The sequence below is a fragment of the Zonotrichia albicollis genome, chromosome 1, assembly GCF_047830755.1.
Source record: "Zonotrichia albicollis isolate bZonAlb1 chromosome 1, bZonAlb1.hap1, whole genome shotgun sequence".
In the NCBI taxonomy this organism is placed as follows: domain Eukaryota; kingdom Metazoa; phylum Chordata; class Aves; order Passeriformes; family Passerellidae; genus Zonotrichia; species Zonotrichia albicollis.
The window spans coordinates 57,387,831-57,408,882 of record NC_133819.1 but is presented as its reverse complement, the minus strand read 5'-3'; the positions used below and the strand labels follow the sequence as shown (position 1 = coordinate 57,408,882).

The 21,052-nt window shown below is 40.9% G+C and overlaps 2 protein-coding genes across 15 annotated transcripts in view; one reads left to right on the top strand and one right to left on the bottom strand.

Moving 5' to 3' along the window:
* The window catches only part of TNS3 (tensin 3), a 201,999-nt gene that overhangs the window by 56,235 nt on the left and 124,712 nt on the right, over positions 1-21,052 (top strand). For 6 of the 14 annotated variants that reach the window (XM_074541973.1, XM_074541948.1, XM_074541994.1 and 3 more), the window contains exon 1: positions 2,053-2,120. The exons of 7 other annotated variants lie outside the window; for them this stretch is intronic. The gene's annotated coding sequence lies outside the window, so the exon portion shown is untranslated. Of the gene's footprint in view, positions 1-2,052; positions 2,121-21,052 lie in introns of those variants that run through there. One more of the 14 variants, XM_074542023.1, reaches the window with a different exon arrangement.
* On the bottom strand, positions 11,124-19,729 carry LOC141725205 (uncharacterized). The gene is made up of 3 exons (XM_074527774.1): positions 19,327-19,729; positions 15,692-15,841; positions 11,124-15,192 (listed from the first exon to the last, which is right to left on the bottom strand). Exons 1-3 carry the CDS (start codon positions 19,727-19,729, stop codon positions 14,555-14,557), a joined length of 1,191 nt encoding a protein of 396 aa, XP_074383875.1. The 3' UTR covers positions 11,124-14,554.

Below are 21,052 nucleotides of genomic sequence, written 5' to 3'. Positions count from 1 at the left end.
TGTCTGTGACTAATGGCTAATTAGTTCTCATGTTTTCCTGTCTTTCTTCTTCCAAGAAATAGTGTGGAAAGCTTATGGAAAACTAGGAACTTGCCCAGCTCCATTATTTTGGGAAACTTCCTTTTTTTTTTTTTTCCTATATGCTACATTCAAACTTTGGTTCACAGAATCTGTGAGATGCATGCAAAACAAGCATTATATGCATATGCAGGCTTGATTTGGTGAAGGTGAAGGACATGCTAAATCTACCAGACTTTCCCAATGATGTGAACTTTCCTACTCCTTCCAAGACTGTCACCAGAGCAGTTCTTAAGGGAGTGTTGCAGGCTATAGCTGCCTGTCTCATGCGCATGCCTGCACATCATGGGAGTGGAAATGCAGCAGCCTTGTTCTGTTCTCTGATTTGTTTGCAAAAGGTGGGAATATCCAGTGGAGGTTTGTATTTGTCTGTTCAGTTCCTGCTCTGTCACCATCCAGAACAATAGTGCTCATGTCTCTGAGAAAACTGTGGGCTTTGGAGAAACATTTAAAGGAGGGATGCTTCTTCACTTCTGGTTCATGCAGCTTTCCTGAACTCACAAGGAAGCAAAGGTGAAACTTTTGCTTGAAACTTTTTGAAACTTTTTTTAAAGCTCTCTCTCTCTTGCTGTTAAGTTTTTCTTTATTAAATTTTGATCTGCACTTTTCTCTTCCTTTCCTTTTTTTCCTTTCAGCTTCTTAAAAAGATTTACCTAGCTTTCTCAATTTCTTGATTTGTAGTCATAGATATGCAGAAGAACAGACTAATGTGACACTTTCTTGACAAAACCTGTGAGCTGATACCTGATTTGAAATACTTGACATGATTGTGTTTTAAACTTTTTTTTGTATTTCAGCTCTCCAGAACCAGGCTGGTATGGGTCTCTTTGTAATGCATTTCTGTGAGGTTTATTTTTTAGTTTTAGATTTCAAGTGCTTACCAGAGTAAGGCCATGCTCTTCAAAGACATGCAGAGTTGAAATTCCAAAATGCTGTTTTAAGTGCAGTCAGTGCCTTGTTCATTACTCTTTGACTTAGTCATAAGAGAGCACAGAGAACAAAACTGCATGAATTGACTATCCCAATCCCTCAAATTACGAAATGCAGTGATCCCGAATTGAGCTGTGCAAGGCACACTCAATTCAAAAGCTAGTCATTGCGTTTGCCAGGAGGGAGGGCTCACATTGTTTCTAGGAATATTAGAGGATTACAAGATTTAATAGGAATTGAAAGATGAAGTTTTGTTATAATACGGTATGTTCAGTTCCAAGCGTTCATCCAAAATGAAATGAAAAGCAGGCTTTCTTTGAACAATCGAAGCAACAGAAACAGGGAATCAGCAAGAGGGAAAGGTTTGGTAGTTCCCAGAGCCAAGTTTTCCTGCTTGTTTGTTTTCTCCAAATTGACTTCCACTGAGTGTGGAAGCTTTCCACTGAGTGTGGTACTTTTTCAAGGCAGAAGCATCTGCTTTTCAGAAATGTAACACTAATTACTAGAGCAGATAAATCCAGAAGCATGATTTTCATTCAAGGTATAGCATGCTTCTTTCTGCCATCCCATCTTGCTTTTTCTAAAGCAAAGTTATCCAGATTTTTCAGATTACTCTGTATAGATAGTTTTCAGATGGTATAGAAATTTTTCTTATTTGTTTGACTTCACTAAAAAGCAAATGGGCTTGCATAGGTTCTCCTTGACAACTCACACTGAAAAAGGGAAATACCCATTATAGGGTGTATTTTTTTCCTGCTTATCTGCATAATTTTCTATTTCATAGGGTATCCTGAGAGTGACAGATCTTATGTCCCTTGCGAAAATGCCTCTGATTAATATTTGAAAAGGCTTTTTCAACACTGAAATGTGTGAAAGGATAGGACAATACTAATGCCATCACTATAAGTGAATGCTAGCCAAATATTAAAATAATAAATGACTGTGGCATTAGTTCTTACAATGTAATCAATGACTGCCACTTTTCTTTCAAAAGGAAAAGACAAATCTTTTAGTGTTAATTTAAAAATCTGTTTTTTCTTATAGTTAGAATTCATTGTAAAAAGCACAATGAATCATGTATCTATGAGGACCCTTCTCGTCAGATAGAACTGGTAAGCAAGTGTGATACTTTAGATAAAATTCTGATCTTTGGTCTGACTGCTATATAATGGTGAATTCTGTTTGTTTTTTACTTAACTAAACTTCAGTCTCTGGCATCCCATTCAATTTTAGTTGTCTATCATGTCAAAAATGATACTTGTTTCACTTAATTTAGGTTTTTGACATTGGTGCAAAAATTTAGTACTTGATCGTAAGTAAAATGATGTGGTAGAAGTGTTACATATTTTTGATTCTCATATTTTTGATTACTTATTTTTGATTCTCATTTAATGTCGTTGAATGCTGGAGTCAAACCTGTTTGTTTCTCAGAGAAATGTCTTGGAGAACACCATCTGGTAGATTTTGAGTGTGGAAAGGAGGAATTTATTGGGTTTTCAATGTCTTTAAAGGGCAACCAAATGAGAAGTGTTCAGGGCAAGGTAATCTTACTGATGAGTGAAACAAAGTTAACAAATGTGAAGAAACTATAAGTGGTATCATTTTTATTTTGCTATAATGACTTCATTTTTCCTTCAGAGAGGCCATTTTTAGGGAGTCGTCAAAAATCTGTGATGATTTTCTTCAATAATGGTAGGAGGGAGAGGTAGGATTGGTTTTGGAATGATTTTAGCTCGTTTCATGGATAAGTGGTTTATGTTCCTAGCCATGTCAATCTAATTTCCTTTAAGCTGTCTTCATTGGGGGGCGATAAGGGTGTTTTGTTGCGTTTGATGTTGAAATGCTATGATTGGTGAGGTGCAGAGGTAGAGCCATAGAATCACAGAATGGTTTGGTTGGAAGGGACCTTAAAAGATTGTCTAATTTCAACTCCCCTGCCATTGGCACGGACACCTTGCACTAGACCAGATTGCTCTGAGCCTCATCCAACCTGGCACTGAACTCTTCCAGGGATGGGCATCCACAGCTTCTCTGGGCAACCTGTTCCAGTGCCTCACTACCCTCACAGTAAAGAATTTCTTCCTAATACCTAATCTGAAACTACCCTCCTTCATTAAAGCCATTCCCCCTTCTCCTACCACTGCATACACTTGTTAAAAGTGCCTCTCCACCTTCCTTGTAGGCTCCCTTTAGGTACTTGAAGGCTTCTTTAAGGTCTCTCTGGAGTCCTTTCTTCTGCAGGCTAAACAACCCCATCTCTCTAACCCGGTTTTCATAGGAGAGGTGATCATCTTCATAGCCCTCCTCTGTATGTGAACCCTGTTTCAGCGGGTTCACATCTTTCTTGTATTGTGGCCCCCAGAGCTGGATGCAGCACTCCAGGTGAGTTCTCACAGGAGCACAGGGGCAATCTGCCTTGACCTGCTGACCAGCTGCTTTTGAGGCAGGCCAGGATATGGTTGGCTTTCTCAACTGGAAGCATACATTGTTGAGATGTATCAAGCTTCTTGTTCACCAAATCCCAAGTCCTTCTTCCTAGGGTTGCTCTTGATCCATTCTTGGCCCAGACTATATTTATGCTTGGGATTGTCACAAGGCAGGTACAGGACTTTGGATTTGACCTTGTTGAACTTCATGAAGTTTACACAGGCCCACCTTTCAAGCCTGTCTCGGTCCCTGTGCATGGCATTTTTTCCCTCCAGCATGCCCATCACACAACTTGGTGTTGACAAACTTGCTGAGGGTGCACTCTCCATGTCACTGACAAAGATGTTATAGTGCCAGTCTCGATAGCCACCCAAGGAATGCCACTGGTCTCCACTTGGACATTAAGCCATTGACTGCAACACTGTGACTATCCAGCCAATTCTTCATCCATCAAGTGGTCCATCTGTGAATTCGATGTCTCTCCAATTTATAGACAAGGGTGTTGTGTGGGACAATGTCAAATGCAATGCACAGGACCAGGTAGATGATGTCAGTCACTCTTCCTTCATCTGCCAGTTCTTGTAATGCTATCATAGAAGGCCACCAAATTTGTCAGGTGAGATTTGCCATTAGTGAAGCCATGCTGGCCATCACCAATCACCTTATTTTCCATGTGCCTTAGCTTAGTTCCAGGAGGATCTGCTCCATGATCTTGCCAGGCACTGAGGTGAGACTGACTCGTTTGTAGTTCCCTGGGTCTTCCTTATTTCCCTTTATAAAAATGGGGCCTATGTTTCATTTTCTTCCAGTCAATTAGAGCTTCAGTGGAATTCTATAACTTCTCAAATGTGATGGATAGTGTCTTAGCCACTTCCAGTTCCCCCAGAACCCATGGATATTTCTCATCATGTCCCATGGACCTGTGCTCCTTCAGGTTCCTTAAGTGGCCTTGGACCTTGTGGTCTCCTACAGCAGACAGTTCTTCATTCTTCCAATCCTTGCCTTTGCCTTCATTGAGTACCTCAGCCTTTTCCATATCCTGGGTAACCAGGTCTCCCGTATCTTTCTTGATGAAACCCACATTTTCCCTAGTCTTTCTTTCATTACCAGTATACCTATGGTAACCTACCTTTAATGCCCTTGGCCAGATCATGTTAGTTCTGTGGCTGCTCAGACAGTTTTTCTGTTTTTCTTAGTTTCTACCTTCACCTTTTTAGAATGTACCTTTTTGTCTTTGAGTTTGTCCAGATGTAACTTGTTGATCCATGCAGGCCTCTTGAAATTTATGCCCAATTTCCTCTTGGTAGGGATACATAGCTCTTGAACCAGGAGGAGACAATACTTGAATTTCATCCAGTTTTCTTGAGCCACTTTTCCCTCCAGGGCTTTAAACCCACAGCATTCTACCAAGGAGATCCCCAAAGAGGGGCAAGTCTGATCTGAATTCCAAGGTAGTGAGTTTGATGTACATACTCCTCACTACCCCAAGGATCTAGAATTTCACTGCTTTGTCGTCACTGTAGCCCAGGCTTTCCTTGAGCGTCATGTTCTCCACCACCCCCTCATTGTTAGTGGAAACAAAATCCAGCATAGCTCTTCTCCTTGTTGGCTCATCTGTCTCTTGGAGATGGAAGGGATCAATGTGTTCCAGGAGCCTGCTGGATTGCCTGTGTTGTGCTGTGTCATCCTTCCAACAGATACTGGATTGTTTGAAGTTCCCCATGAAGACCAGGGCTTGTGACCCTTGAGGCCATTCTGTTTTGCTATAGAAGGCCTCATCATATTGGTCTTCTTTGTCAAGTGGCCTGTAGCAGGCCTGCACTATAATGTCATCTGTTCCTGCCCTCCTCCCCTCTCATTCTGACCTGTAAACTTTCAAATCAACTCCTCATCAATCATGAGGTAGAGCTCCATGCTTATTCACAGAGAGGACAACACCACCTCCTCATCATCCCTGCCTGTCCTTCCTGAAGAGCCTGTACCCTTCCATTCCAAAACTCCAGTCATAGAAGTTGCCCCAGTATGTTTCCATGATGTCAGTAAAGTCATAAGCATACATATGTGTTATGCAGGTTAGCCATAATATACTGAGTATACTGTTATCATGGTGTTCAATATCTTGAATTTAAGTATAATGACTACACATGGGGCTCATGAAATGTGATAGGCATCAAATCTTCTGTTGTTTCTGATTTCTAGTTTTACATCTGGAAAATAATTCTCTTAATACACATCACAGTTCCCCCATAGAAACCTCCTTTTACACATGGTGTTAGAAAAAAAAACCCCAAAAATGGTGCAGTGAGATATTTTAATATTTGGTGATGTTTTCCATGTGAGATATCAGACCTTTCGCCTATGGCAGTATGTCTTCCAAATTGAAGAGAAGTCAGAAACTGAAAACAGCAGCCATGAGATGAATAGGGACGGAGGGAAGGGAGGACTTGCGCAGTTTTGTTACAGAGATTGGAAAATCAGTTTGGCTTTTCTTTTTTTTTTAATGATTTTTTTTTACTTTTTTTTACTTTTATCACTTGGATCTGCCATAGATTTATGTGTAATCCCTTCCTTTTAATTTTTTTTAGCATTTAAAACCAGAAAGATTTATAGTTGGCACAGCTATCTCTTAGAGTGGTTAGAACGGTCACCCCATGAAGGTGTAGTAAATAATGTTGAAGTTTCAAAAGAAATGTCAAGCCTTCACTAAAACTTTAGAAATTTGAAGTTTAAGTCTTCAATCTCAATGGGGCTGATAGTCTTGGTTAAGATGTTTAACTTGGATATTAGAATATACTTTCAGAGGATCTCTTCATATGTGTTCAGTCAGAGACTTGAAGCTGGATTGTTTACATCTTGAACAAATTACCTCAGAAGTTGGCCAGTCAAGGAGTTTATTTGTAATTTTAGTCCTAGAGCTGACGAATAGGCAGCAGGAATAGCAATATTTGGCTTGGGGCAACAATTTTAAAGCTGTGAAGGGAGTATATGAAGGCTTGAGTGTAATCCCTTATTACATAACATGCATACAGACACTCCATGTGTATACAAACACATCTGTTTACCTGAGGTGGTTCTTTCAGCACAACTCATTTCAGCAGTCTTCCCCTTAAGTCAAAACAAAAAAGAAAAAGTGTGATCCTGCAAGCTCAGATAGTTATGTCAAGCCCTGTGCTTTTAGCGCTCTGTTTCCTCATTACTGAAGTGGAGAGAGCTATTGCATCTAGCAGTGTGAGAGACTATAGATATTTCAGTAGAAGCTTGACAAACTGGAGAGCAAATTCAAAACATTAAAAACGAAAGAGAAGAAGAGCTTCTTGCTTCTTATTCCATATTTCACCTTACAGCTATCCTAGAAAACTTGCAGACTACACCAATCCAATGCCAGACTGGGAAATACATGGACAAAACCCCTTTTAACTGGCACACATTAGGTGTAAGCCTTATTTATGTCTCTATATGCAATTACACAAATAGGCTTGTATTGGAAGAGTGGGTGCTGAGTTCAGCTTATGTATGAACTTTCTGGTGAAGGGCCAAAGTGAGCAGTGTGTTTTTCCAAGTGCTTTGCTTGTGCACCTCATTAAGTCTCTTTGTACGGAGATTTCCAAGTGAATCCAAAAACTGTATTTTGTGTGTTTTGTCTTTTTCTATTTGAGTCTGTGTATTTTCCTAGGTAGCAGTGGATGTGCTAAGACTGAAATAATATTAACTGAGGTTATACAGTTGTTTGTCTTCTGCTGAGAAGAATCTGGAAGATTCAAACAGTAGGGTTCATGGGTTGAATTAACAGCACTGATCAGTCTGTATGTTAATTCTTCTGACTGATAGATTTGTACTTGCAACACTGTGGAGATTTGATAGCTGGTAAGGCAAGTCAAAATTTTAAGTAATAAAATCAAACAAATGCAAAGCCTATTCTCATGGATTAACTGTGAGCCAGTCTCACATTGTAAGCATTATGGTTGATGTGGGATGTATGCCCTGGTAAACTGTGTGTGGTTCATTTAACTAAGCAAGATTTTGAAGGTGTTGTAATTTATACACACTGAAAACCTATAGCTCTTTCCAGTTGACATTTGTAACTACTGTGTGTCTGGACTTTAGTGAGCAAAAAAAGTTGACAGCTATGAAACTGCCTCTCTAGTTCAAAGCATCTTTCTCACAGCAGGATTTGGAGACCAATTTTTAGTTGTACCACTGCTAATAATAGACTTTTTGTAGTAATGGATTGGCTCTTTCCTTTTAAAAGGTTTGTTTTAAACCTGCGTTGATACAATTTAGCATGTTTTTAAGCCTTGAGAAGATTTTTTTGTCTAGTACATACAGAAAATTCTCAGCAGTTCACTTAAATAATGTCCACTCAAGTGTCTTTTTTCATGAAAAAGCATAAAATGAGAGATTGGGTGAAAATGAAAAAGGGAATAAGTGGTTAGCAATGTACATCTCCATAGATCTTGTACCTTGGAATAAATTCAGTAGCTGAGTACTGTCATATAGACTTGAATATACAGGACATTAATGCAAAACTAATTAATTTTCCATATCTGTTTGAAAGGTAGTTAGCTTATTAATAGTGTAGAATGAATATGTACTTCTGAATGATTTTTTTTGTGTATGTGTGCATATGTATATATATGCCCTTAGGAGGGAATTTCTTAAAATGTACCTAAGCTATCTGGAGTTTGTGTTAACTTTTCTCCTTTTACAGGCTAATAACTCTGAGATGGTTAAAAATCATGTAAGCAGAAGTGTAAATAATTCTGGTTTATTTATTATTTTTTCTTTTACTTGGCCTGATTAATTTTCCTGCTTGTGGCTGCTTATTTGTATCACATCTTCAGACAGCATTTGTTGCTAGCCATTTTCAAAGTATGCACTTTGGTTTCTGTACTGTGTGAAATTAACTTCTGATTGGGACCATTAGTGTTTTTTTCCACCACTGAGTTTTTTCAGAAACAATGAAATGACCTCTGCATCCGTTGTTTTTAAATCAAGCAGAGGAGAAATAAAAGGAAATATTATAGTCTTCATAGACTCAATTGTATTTAGATGCATTCAGAAAGTCAAGATATTTTTTTTCAGCAAGAATAGTATTAATTCTTGTATTGTATTCAATATGAAATTGATCTTTTGGCTTATATTTTTTCCAGTTGCTATGCCATGTTATTTAAAAAACAAATTAGATGCCACTTCCAACCCTTTATTACTATGGCGGTAGTACTCCTGGTAAAAGTAGTATTAATGACATTTATTGAAGTACAGTAGAACTCAGTTGTCTGATTGATGTAGAAATTTCTGCAAATAGGAAGTACAGCCCCTTTCAATACTAATAGCACTTATAAGTATACTTTTAGCACAATTTCTGTGAAACAAATAAGACAAAAAAAGAAAACTTTTAAAGTCCTTTGGAGTTACCTTTTAGCAGAGATGTCAAATCTTGTAGATTTCTAAATAAATTATGGGAGATGCCTATAGTTAACTATCTGCTAATAGGCAACTGTGATGCAGGTGTTTGATTTGCCACTGTGAAAATGCGGCTAAAATTTGAAAAGGGACAGAAGAAAGAACTTGCAAGATGCACATGGTCTTCACTGATTTATTGTTCAATTTCAGACCAGCTCTCTATTGCAATAAATGAGTGTCTGTTTCACAGTGTTAGTCCTGTGTGAATTGCATTTATTTTGTGATGCTGTCCATGGTTCAGTGCTGCAGGCTTCTGCTGGTGCCACTCTGTGCAGGGCGTGAAGAGTTCTGATCCCTGACTACCTATGTAGACAGGAGATGTTCAAAGAGGTCACGTTTGTATTAGCAGTATAGTTCATTTCCTTTGGTTGACAATAAATGTTTTTCTACAACCAAGGGTATCTATGTGTTGTATCCATGCTATTATCTACTCTGTTTCAGTAAAATTAGAATTATTTCTAATTGTTAGAATATATTTGATATTGAGACCAGCTAAAAAATCTAGTGAAATAATTGTTTCACCTTTCAGTTCACTGTTCTCCTCCTTAACTAGACAAATTGACTAAAATTAAAAAATCAGAAAAGAGCCTACTTCTTAGTTATTTGCATATGAATAATTGGTTTTGACAGCTGCTTATAGTGAAACAAATGTGAAGCAAAATAGTGAAATCACTCTCTGATCTAGTTGCTAGTTGGAAGTTTTTAGCATCTTTGTATTACATCTGAATACTTCAGAGTTTCTACTGGTTTCTGTTTCTACTGGTTCTTACACAAGCCAAGATCATATGTTTCTTGACTTTTTTTTCTGTACATGTAATAGTTTGTGCACAGCCATTTTGAATGCAGCTTTAATAGCAAGCAATGTTTATTCAGCTGTGCCTTTTGTCTTATTATGTTTTGCATTGATTATTACTTGACCATTAGTGAGCTTCCTGAAATTGTCATTAGTTACTTTCTATGGACCGGTATATTCCAGGAGCAAAGGTTGACATGGAGTGACATGCAGAAGAAAGGTCCAATCTGAAACACAGATGTCTGTTTGGAAAAGAGAGGAGATGTAAAGCTGCTAGGCTGGGTGATTCACAGAATGCTGCCCCCAGATAGTGGGGCTGGATGCAGCGATGAGATGAGGCTTGGATGAGGGTTTTGCAAGTCTAGTTCTGTGACTGCAGCACACATCCCATCTGTGTGGTGCTAATGGGAGGTCCATCTTTCTGTTCTCTTCCTTCTAATTTTGTGCTGTGCTTGTTCTCCTTCTTTTTTGCTTCCTCTTTCTCTTCTCTCCTTTGCATATTGTTTCATGGCATCTGGTCCAGGAAAGAAAACCTCTCCTGCTTTTTTCTGGCAGCGTGTCTGCTAATGGAATATTTCTAGTGTCAGCTCTTATTGCTTTAAAGGAAAGGTGTGTAAACATCAGCCAAGACAGTTTTGCCTTGGTCGTGACACTACCTGGAATTCAAAATTTTGTTAGCTTTTTTCTAGTGTTCAGGGTAGCTCTGAGGCACGGATAGCACATTCTTACTTGGGAAATCAAAAGTGCCTTTTCTTACATTTAAAGGCTTTCCTCATGGGATGTTATTTTATTCTTAATATTGTCATATTTAAAACAAATCAAACTTCTTGTTTCAGCTAAAGGCTAGCAGAAATGATTCTGTCACTTTCTATTCAAGAACTGTGTGCACATAATCTTCTGTTAGTTAACAGGCGGTCTAAATTTGTGGTGAAAGTTTTACTTCAGTTTTGATCATTTTCATCTTAACTAGGTCTGAGAGAAGGTCAGGAGATCCACTCTGAAGGCTTTCCTTTTTCCTTCTTGCCCTGGCAGATTGGTAGGTAGGACTCTATATCCCAGGGCCCAACAAACTTTTTAAAAATTGAGGTGGACTACAAGCCCTACAGTGAACTGTTTGGGAAGCCTGGCAGTTTTGGGTGAAGTGGTAGGAGGTCCCATGAAAGAATCATGGGAGCAGCTTTGCCAGCTGCCAAGAGAGAAAGCAAGCTGGGATTTATAAGTTCTGTGGACACTGCCATTTGCAAGGGTCACATCTGTCTGGATTCCTGCTGTCACACTAGGCAGGGGAACAGATCAGGATTTTTATACCACAGTATACAAAACAAAACTAAATTTGCTCTCAAACAAATAGCTGTTTGCAGTAGAAATAAATCTCTTCTGTGGAGTCAACTAAAACAATATTTTAAATTAATATTTATATTTACTACAGGAATTGATACACAATAGCACAGAGATATTTTTATTTACAAAGCATGAATATTTTCTGCCCTTGAAATCATTCTAAAGCCAGAAGCCAAAAGATTATGCAAATTCTGGTTCTCATGCAAAACATCCAAACATGTTTCACTATGTCAGTAGGAATTATTATGGTGAGCAGTCCAATGATCAATGTAGTTCATTGCCCTTTTTCTGCAGTATGCTGGAGTGTATAGAACTGTTACACTCTGCCTTGGAATAGGTTGGAGAATTTCTTCTGATTCCTGTCCATGGCTTGAGGAATGAAAATACATCACAGATCTGGTTCAAATGCATTCAGGTATCTTGCTGATGAGTCTCTCTCTTTGTATTTTTATTTATGCTGTTTGAATGGTGAACAATCACACAAAAAAAAAAAGTTTCATAAGATGATTAAAATCTGTGTAAAACCAATGTAATTATATGCAGATTAGCTAATCAAATACTCTGGTGCTTATAGCACCATTAAAAATGGGCACAAATAAAATACTTATATTCTAAGTAGATACATATCATTCTTTCAAAATGTCCTGATATCTTTAAGTCACAGCTTTGTCATCGATTGATATTTCAGATAGTTGGTTTCTACTCATCGATCCTTATGCCTATCAATGCTTTCATTCAGGAGGGAGCCCAGGAGAGAAACAGATGAGCTATGTGAATGCATGCCAGATCTTGGAGCTCTGAGTTTGCAGTAGTGCAGTTCCTCAAAGGAGTATATATATGGTTGATGTACAGCTGACTCAGCTCTTTAGATTAGCCCAGTCCTTGAAACCAGGTTTTCTTATATTCTGCCGAGATAATTTTTAAGTAGATACTACGTTTTTCTGCTAATACTATTGTATTGTAGTTCAGGGCCAGCAACTGGGTCTTAGGAAGGGCAACTGCTGGATTTTTCATTTAGCTTCCTTAGTCTGTCATTGATTCTAGTCTCAAAAGGGGCAAGTCACAACCCCATGCAGGATTTCTAAGCCCATGTGTGGCCCACAGGTCTAATTTTACTTTCATATTGGAAACTAGTAGGTAACATTGATTTACTTACTTTTCCAGAGCTGTGTAGTAACTCAGTGTACTGCAGAAATGCAGATGAATTTGTCTGGGGCAAAACTGAAACTCCCTTTTCTGTTGGGGTTTTTCACTAACAGGACGGGACTGCTGTGATACCATCCTTGAGCTTTATTGCAGCATATACCTCATTACATGGTTAAGACAATAGGAAGATGGCAACAGTTCATATACTACCAGCAGCAGCCAAAGATTTCTTTGTTACAAAGCATTTAAAAAACTTTCTAGCCAATAGCGTATTGCTAAAGCTTACAGACAATTGTTCTAGCCAATCACTAAAAGAACATGTACACCTGCTTCACAGAATGCTTGCTTGTATGCTTTCTATTAACAATACACCATACACCATTATTAAGCTTAAAACCTTCTACTATCTTGCTAAGCGTAGCATTTCTTGCACTGCTTTCCTGCAGTCTTAAGGTCTATCTTAGCCAAGCCTAAAACTCAAGCTATTGTTTCATGTCCTTGCTTGCGGTACTATTATAACTTTTTCTACTTTCAGACTTTGCAGCTGCAGCTAGCTCTTAAGTTTTCCGTTCTTTCTGTTTCTAAGGCCTGCTTTTACAGCTTTCTGGAAATCTTACCTTTACTATTTCCCACATTTCTCTCCCTCGGTACAACTACAAAGTAACTTTATTCACTTTGCAGTTTATTAACTATCTTGCATTACACAGCTCTATTATAATACGTATTTCTTTTTGCTTGTTTGAGGCACTTCTCTTGCTTGTTTTAAGTGTTGCTATTTTACACTACAGCAATTTTAATGCTGTAAAAAATCTGGTCTGTTCAAAGAACAGAAGTCATGTTACAGGGCTTGCAAGGGTTTTTCAGAGTGAAGAGAGAGGCGAGAATGTTGACCTCATGTTCAGAAGGCTTGATTTATTATTTTATGATATATATTACATTATTACTATAGTAAAAAGAAATAAAGTTCTCAGAATGCTAGCTACACTAAGAATAGAAAAGGAATGAATAACAAAGTTCTGTGTCCAGGCAGAAAGCGAGAACAGCTCTGCCATAAGTGGTCAGTAAATCCAAACATTCACCTAAGACCAATCACGGATCCACCTGTTGCATTCCACAGCAGCACATAACATTGTTTACATTTTGTTGCTGAGGCCACAGCTTCTGAGAAAGGGGAAAAATCCTAAAGAAAGGATTTTTATGAAAAGATGTCTGTGACATGTCAGCTTTTTATTTAGTTTAATTAAAAAGAAAAGTGTTTGTAATTTTCTCTGCTGGGCACATGCAGAGGAAAGGACAAACACTTGACAGGTTATCTATTGCCAATCAAAACCTCACTCACGTGCTGGTGTGGAATGAACAGGGAATTTCTTCACCTGTAGAACATACCATTTTATCAAATCACTAAAACAATCTTACAATCTAAGAAAATGCAAAAAGCAATGCAAAGAAAATTCAAGTCCAAACAGCTGAGTTTCAGGAAAAAGGTCCATGGACTGAAGATGTTCCTCTTGGACATATCTGAAAGTCCTTTTTGGTGCGGAAATGGGCTTGCTGCAGAAAAGTGCATCAATAGTTCAATAGTTATCAAAAGCCATTGACAGTCATCAAACAATTTCAAACAATTTCTGGAATGTCCTTTTCTGGCCCTTCAATGCTTCAGAGCTGCTGCCAGCTATTTAAATTCTTTTTTATTTAAATTCTTTTTTTTTTTTTTTTTTTTTTTTTTTGTGATCAAAAAGAGCAGCAGAGCAGAGCCAGAGAAAGGGGCCTGGGGGGTCCTGGCCCATGGATGGACCAGGAACCCCAGATCTGGCCCACAAAAGGCAGGTCAGGACCGGTAGGGGAAAGCAAAACCCCCAAATCCATCAGGAGGCTGGGAGGTGTCCCCGGCCCAGGAACCTGAGCCCAACAGCCCAGGCCAAACCCACGAAGCAGGCTCTGCATTCCCACAGGCCTGCACTCTGCTGCCTCTGCTGCCAGTACAATGGCAGCACGGTTGGTGAGACGCTTCCTTTCCCCACAATCACTGAAGCATGCGAGCAGCAGGGAAATAGAAGCAGTCCCAAAAATCCTTATCTCGGCTCTGGAGATGTTTGTTCCCCAGAGCAAGCAAGCCATGATCTCTTCCAGCTGTGCCCTCTGCCTCTGCAATGCAAATGCAACAGGTTCGTCTCCTATCTGCCTCACGGCACCACCCCCTCTGGGTTGGGGACCAAAGGCAGAACTTTCGGCCGAATCCACCTGCCCCTCGTCGCCAGGGCGCAAGAGGCACAGCAGAGATGGCAACCTCCAAGGGGCAGCAACTGACCAAACACCCCCCAACCTGCCGAGAATGCTGATTTTGAACGCAGGCAGATGGGCTGCACCCACAGCCAGCTAGCGAGCAATCCCTCCTCCATGGAAAGGGAGGGCGGCCGCTGCGGCCGCTGCTGCAAAGGCAACTGGCCCAGGATGGTCCGAGCTCGAACAAGCCGCCGGTTCCAGGGCAGCCTCTGACGCAGACACGGAGGACAAAGTCCCCGACGGCGGCAGAACTGCTGGGGCGGCCGGTGGAGGTGGCGGGGGGGGCGAGGGGGCTGGTGGAGGGGCCGAGGCCGGAGAGAATGCCTCCCCCGCTGAGCCGGAAGCAGCAGCCACGTCCTCGTTGCCTAGCAACAGTGGCTCAGCTGCGGGACATGGCGTTTCTGAGCTCGCAGGTGGGGAAGCTGCCGGAGAGACAGCCACGGGAGAAGCCGTGCGGGGAAGCGCCCGCACCCGCGGGGCGGGTTGAGGCGGCTCTCTAGGTGCTCGCGGGGATGGCTGAGGTGGTAGGACAGCCAGGGGGGGCGGCGCCGAGTCGCTGTTGTCGCCGAGGGTGTCTCCTAGCAACACGGGCGGCGCAGGCGCAGGGAGCGGTGTTTCTGGGCTCTCAGACGCAGGCGGGGAAGCCGGTGAAGCCGCGGGCGGGACCGCCCAGGGAGGCGACTGCGGGGCGGGTCCGGGAGGCGGCCGCGGGGCCCGGCAGGCGGGGAGGCCTCAGGGACCGGTGCCACCCCCATCTCTCTGAGCGGGGTGGTGTCCAAGAGGGCGCCTGTGAAGGGTCCTGCCGGGCTTCCAGGGGCGGCACCCCCTTCCAATCCCCTCGGAGAGGGAAAACGGGGGAAGAAGGACCGCTCCATCGGAGCATGCTCCAAAGGGGCAGTAAAAAAAACTTCTCGCGGCGAAATTTCACCCCCCGCCGGGAAGCAGGGGGGCTGGAAAGCAGCAGATCATCCCCCAAAGGGTCTTCTCCCGCTGAATTCAGGGGAAATGGAGCGAGCCTGTAGCAGTTAGCAATCCAGTGAAAAACAGCTGCTCTCCGTTTCAAGATAGAAAAGAATACACAGAAGACGACTGTGTAAACGCGGGGGTATCCCACACCACGGTCCCAAACGAATTGGAAAATGGATTTCATGCACTCCCATACGAAAACATCCAGAACATACACTACATTCGTAAAGAACCCAAAGAGCTTTGCCCATCGAAAAAACTCACAGAAATCTGTCTCCAACAGGAGAATTCCATCCTCTTCATCCCATTTCTGCCAGAGGGCAATAAGTTTCTCCTCTGAAGGAGAAACATGAACCTCATCCTCTATGGGGGCTGTCCCCCATATCAGCAGCCACAAACTACGAAGGGTTGCATCTTCAGGAAGAGAAAAGCCAACAGTACCTTTTGAAAGAGTCCAGCATGCTCTGGCCAGCTCCATGGTACTGCTGCTCTTTCCGAACATCTTCCTGGAGGCTTTTCAGAAGGTTCTCTTTGTGGTCAGCCTTGCTGTGAACTCTGTCCAAATCAGGATCTTCAGTTCCTGAGCTCCTGGCTAGAATCCACTTCTGTGGTTACTTGTGAAGCAACCATCAATGCCACACATTCGGGGTTTACCCAGTGCAGCTCTTGCTCCTCTGGGGTCTCATGAAATTAATTTGCTCTTCCAACGAGGGGTCACCAGATGTTACAGGGCTTGCAAGGGTTTTTCAGAGTGAAGAGAGAGGCAAGAGTGTTGACCTCATGTTCAGAAGGCTTGATTTATTATTTTATGATATATATTACATTATTACTATAGTAAAAAGAAATAGAGAGAAAGTTCTCAGAATGCTAGCTACACTAAGAATAGAAAAGGAGTGAATAATAAAGTTCTGTGTCCAGGCAGAAAGCAAGAACAGCTCTGCCATAAGTGGTCAGTAAATCCAAACGGACGCACCTGTTGCATTCCACAGCAGCAGATAATAATTGTTTACATTTTGTTGCTGAGGCCACAGCTTCTGAGAAAGGGGAAAAATCCTAAAGAAAGGATTTTTATGAAAAGATGTCTGTGACAAAGTCAAATCTGGTAGTAATTACTATTTATTGTTCTAATAAGTCTTGTTTGTTCTTAATTTAAAGCCTTTATTAATGTCTATACTTGCATCTACTACCTCTGTAAGATCTTGAGAACTTTCTGTGATTCTATGGGATATATCTTTCTCTTGTACGATGAAAACTTCTTTGATAGTTTTCTCTATCATTTGTTGCACATACTGAAGTATATAAGGTACTATTACTAGTATTGCCACTAAAACTAATAACACATATAAATCTATTTTACAAAGTTTCTTTAATTAAGGTGTAAAGCTCTATCTTTTGAACAAATTGTCTATGATCTACCGTCTTTTTTGATTTGAGCTGTTAGATCTTTCAGCTTTTGTATGCTTTTGTGAATGGATTCAAAATGATCAGACAGATTCATATAACACAATCCTTCAAATTCCTCACAACCATGTCTATGTATCAGTAAAAGAATATTGCTGCTCTATTTTGAAGGGTAGTATGTCTAACACTGCTGACATCTATTAGCATATCACTAATTGCTAAAGTGGCATTGATTTGTTTACTCAGCCAACATCTAACTCGATCTGTTTCACTGCCATGGCAGAAGTAAATTGGGATAGAAGCAAACCTGCTGAAACTCTTTTCACAGCTTTCTAGGGCCTAAAATCACTCTTTCAATTTTCTTCATATTGATGGGTGAATGTTTTTCCTCTATGTTTTTTCTTAATGACTGTTTTAGTACTAGGTGCTAGCACAGTAAGTTGTCTAATACTGCATGGACTACATTCAAGGCATGATATATTGCTTTGCTAAGCCCTATCTCCACAAATGAAATATCCTTTTGGTAATTGTCTTGGATATTGTTCAACCCCAGAAAGTCCACCCCAACTATCTGAGTAATTACACCAAAAGCTCAAGTTTCTGTAAGGAGGGTAATTGTGAGTGACATTGTATTTTGGAGGATCATTGTCTCTCCAATTGCTATCTAAAAATGTAAGACAGAAACCCATTGTTAAGGAACTAAGAATCTTCAATTCTTGGGGTTCAGAAGGTGCTTTAGGAAGTTCTTTAGTCCAAATGTCCCAATTAACTAAGGATTGCTCCCGTTGGCAACTTCACCTGGCTTACTTTTGTTTTTTGGTCAAGGGATCATATATTATGATCCCTCTCTGATGGGTATCGGCATATCTTTCACTGGCACACTGACTAGACAGGTTGAAAAAGGCTTTTCTGTGTTTGAGTTGGACAGGCATATGGTGTCTGAGCCTGTTGCCCTGGCTAAGGTCACCCAGAGGTCACTTGTTTTTGGTTGTTCTACAGGCAAATCTGCACTGCAAGAAGCAATTAAAACTAGCCAGCACCAGTGTAACACTTGATTTTGCTCTATACCTTTCATAAACTATTTTTTGGCAAAACATTTTCCCATATATTTCAACTCACAAATTCTGCTTTTGTTCTTTCCTAAAGTTGCCTGAAGACTAAACAACTGTGTTAAAAAAGTGGGTTTTTGTATGTCCTTTCTGTTTCTAAGGCCTGCTTTTACAGCTTTCTAGAAATCTTCTTACCTTTCTATTTCCCACACCTTCATCCTTTGTCCTTTTCATAATCTTTCTGGTGTCAGAAGCTCTATTACAGAGGATTTTAGCCTATGAACTGTGTAAGCCTAATGAGGTATGTAAGCTTACTGGCTGTAAGCCAAGTTTCCTTTTTCTGTTCTTGGAAAAGTTGAAAATCATCATCTAGCTGAAATAATGACTTTTTTACAGATCGTCTTTTTTTTTGCAGACATTATTTTTTACTTGATTGTCTCAATTTCTTTGAGTAGCCTTCTCAAGCCTTTCAGAATAGGACAGGAGATGCAGATTTAGCAGAAAGGTTATTCCTTCTATTTCTGGACTTGTGGAAAAGTTGTCTCAATGCCATCTCTGTGCCACATGGTGTGAGATGGCCTATACATGGTCTTTGTCATGTTTTTGCTCTGAAGCTGTGAAGCGGCTTAAAGTAAGATTGTAAAGATATGAGATGCTGTTTGCTGTGTGGGACAAGCACAAGCTTGTTATTTGAGGCAAGCCAGGAAATCTATTAAGAAATTCACCCTCTTTGGTGTCAGAAGAAGGTGAATAAACAGGACTGATCTCAAAAGTCCACTTTGTTCAATCTGCGCTTTAATTTAATTGGACTGTTTGGCTCACTTTGTACACTTGCACTGATAGCAGTGTAGAAAGTGAGCCAAACAGTCCAATTAAACTAAAGCGCAGATTGAACAAAGTGAATTGTACTGGGAAACATGTCTAGGTATTGTTGTGAGCTGGTGAAAATGATTCAGAATTAAATATGGGACTGTTTCTTAGCTTCTGTATCATGTCGTGGTTGTAAGGGACTCTGGGATGGTGTCATGGTTTGACACTGGCCCAATGCCAGGCACCCATGAGAGTTGCTTGCTCACCCTCCCCTGCCACAGTGAGCAGAGGAGAAGGAAAAAATGTTGATGAAGGCTTCACAAGTTTAGATAAGGAGCAGGAAAAAACACTTCAAGGGCAAAAGAGGCTCAACTTAAGGTTGCAAAGTGAAATTTATTACTAACAGAATTAGAGGAAGACAATGAGAAGTAAAATAAGCCCTTAAAACACTGTTTCCCCCCAGCCCCTCCCTCCTTCCCACCAACAGCACAGCGAGACAGGGCATGGAGATTTTGGTCAGTTCATAACTGAGATTTTCTCTGGCTGCTCTGGGAGAGGAGTCCTTCCCCTGTGAGACTGTGGGTACCTCCAATGGGAGACAGTTCTCCATGAACTTCTCTGGTGTGGGTCCACTCTCACGAGCAGCTGCCTTCTGCACCTGCTGCAATGTGCATCCCTCCAATGAGCGCAGTCCTTCCAAAACTGCTGTGACATGGGTCTCTCTTTCCATGGGGTGCAGTCCTCCAAGGACAGGCTGCTCCAGCCTGGAAGCAGGGACCCTCTCTTTCCACTGGGTCCTCCACTGGATCACAGCCTCCTCTAGGCATCCACGTGCCTGGAGGACAGGCATGTGCTCCAACGTGGACACCTCCCCCATGGGCTGTGGCTGGATCTCTACATCCCCCATGGACTGCAGGGGGACAACCTGCTTCACCATGGTCTCCACAGCCTGCAGAGGAATCTTGGCTCCAGTGCCTGGACCACATCCTCCCCCTCCTTCTCCATTGACCTTGGTGTGGCTGTGTTGTTTTCCTTCACACATTCTCACTTCCTCTTCTTCTCTGACTAGGAGCAAAACTGGTGACTTTTCCAGCAGCTTCCCACAGGAGCCATCTTTGTGGCTCCCCTGCTACCAAATACCAGGCTGTGCAAAACCAATACAGATGGTTTTGTCTGAGGACTTAATTTTTGAGAAAGTTGGCATCACAAGCTCTGTGATGAGTCCAGTACTAGGTGCAGGAGCCAATAATGGTGAAAGAAGGAATACAGAGTGTGTCAAAGCAGAGAGTTGTATGGCTTGAGTTTTTTCTGGAAAGGGGCAATGACACAGTACCTTGGATGCAATGAATCTGCTTATTAATTCAAATCTGTGACTGGAGAGAAGGTAGTTGTTTGTTGAGAAGCTATTGCCTGTACTTGCTTACTTCATACAAATGCAGGTAAATTTGACCAAATGTTTCCTTGCACTTGCTTACGAACTTCTATGTGGTATTGTTTGGAATATCAAAATTGCTTAAAACTGAATAAATACGTGAATGGAAGGTGTTTACTTTATTGAAAACTGTTTCTTATATGACTGGTTATACTGTCAGATGTACAGGTTATGGCAGCATTGCCAGGCATTCCCAGGGAAGCAGAGGAACAAGAATCATGGGGAGAAATTAACAGAACAATAATCTCAGGGTGGTCTGTCCTACTCACAACATATCAAGCACTAGTTTCACCAAATCTGTTGTAGTTGCAACTCTGAATTTTTAGCCAGGTGTGATTAAAACACTCAATACGGAACCACTGTTTTTCATTGCCCTGCATCATCTCTACTGCTGTTAGTTGTCAGGAAATGAAAATCATACCTAGTTTTGTGAGATTTTCTGTGTAATTGTCCATTCTGGGATATGCCAGATGGCATTTGCTATCTTCGAAGGTTAGTCAAATTTTTTGCCATTATCCCTCCAGTGTATAGCAAGCAGAAAACAGTGTTTATTTGTTTTCACTTGGATGGACATTATTTGACTTTAAGGATGGTCTGCCCTATGCTGCTGAATCCTGTTTGGGGAAACTTGTATTCTGATGGTTTAGTGACACAGCATGCATACAGTAAATATATATCTCACTAATGGTTTTTTTTGCTAGTGGTTTGCATTATGTTATTGTTCATATGCTTATACACTGAATGCTACTAGGATTTATTCTAGTTTATCTGGCACAACAATGTGAAATAGAGAATGATTTTATCACTAACTTTCTTACCAGAGGAATCTGTTTTAAGTGTCTGATTATTCAGGATACATGACAGTTTAGTCATCAAATTTTTAGTAAATTGAAGAAGTACTTCAGCAATGGATACATTTGTTGCCAACAGAAA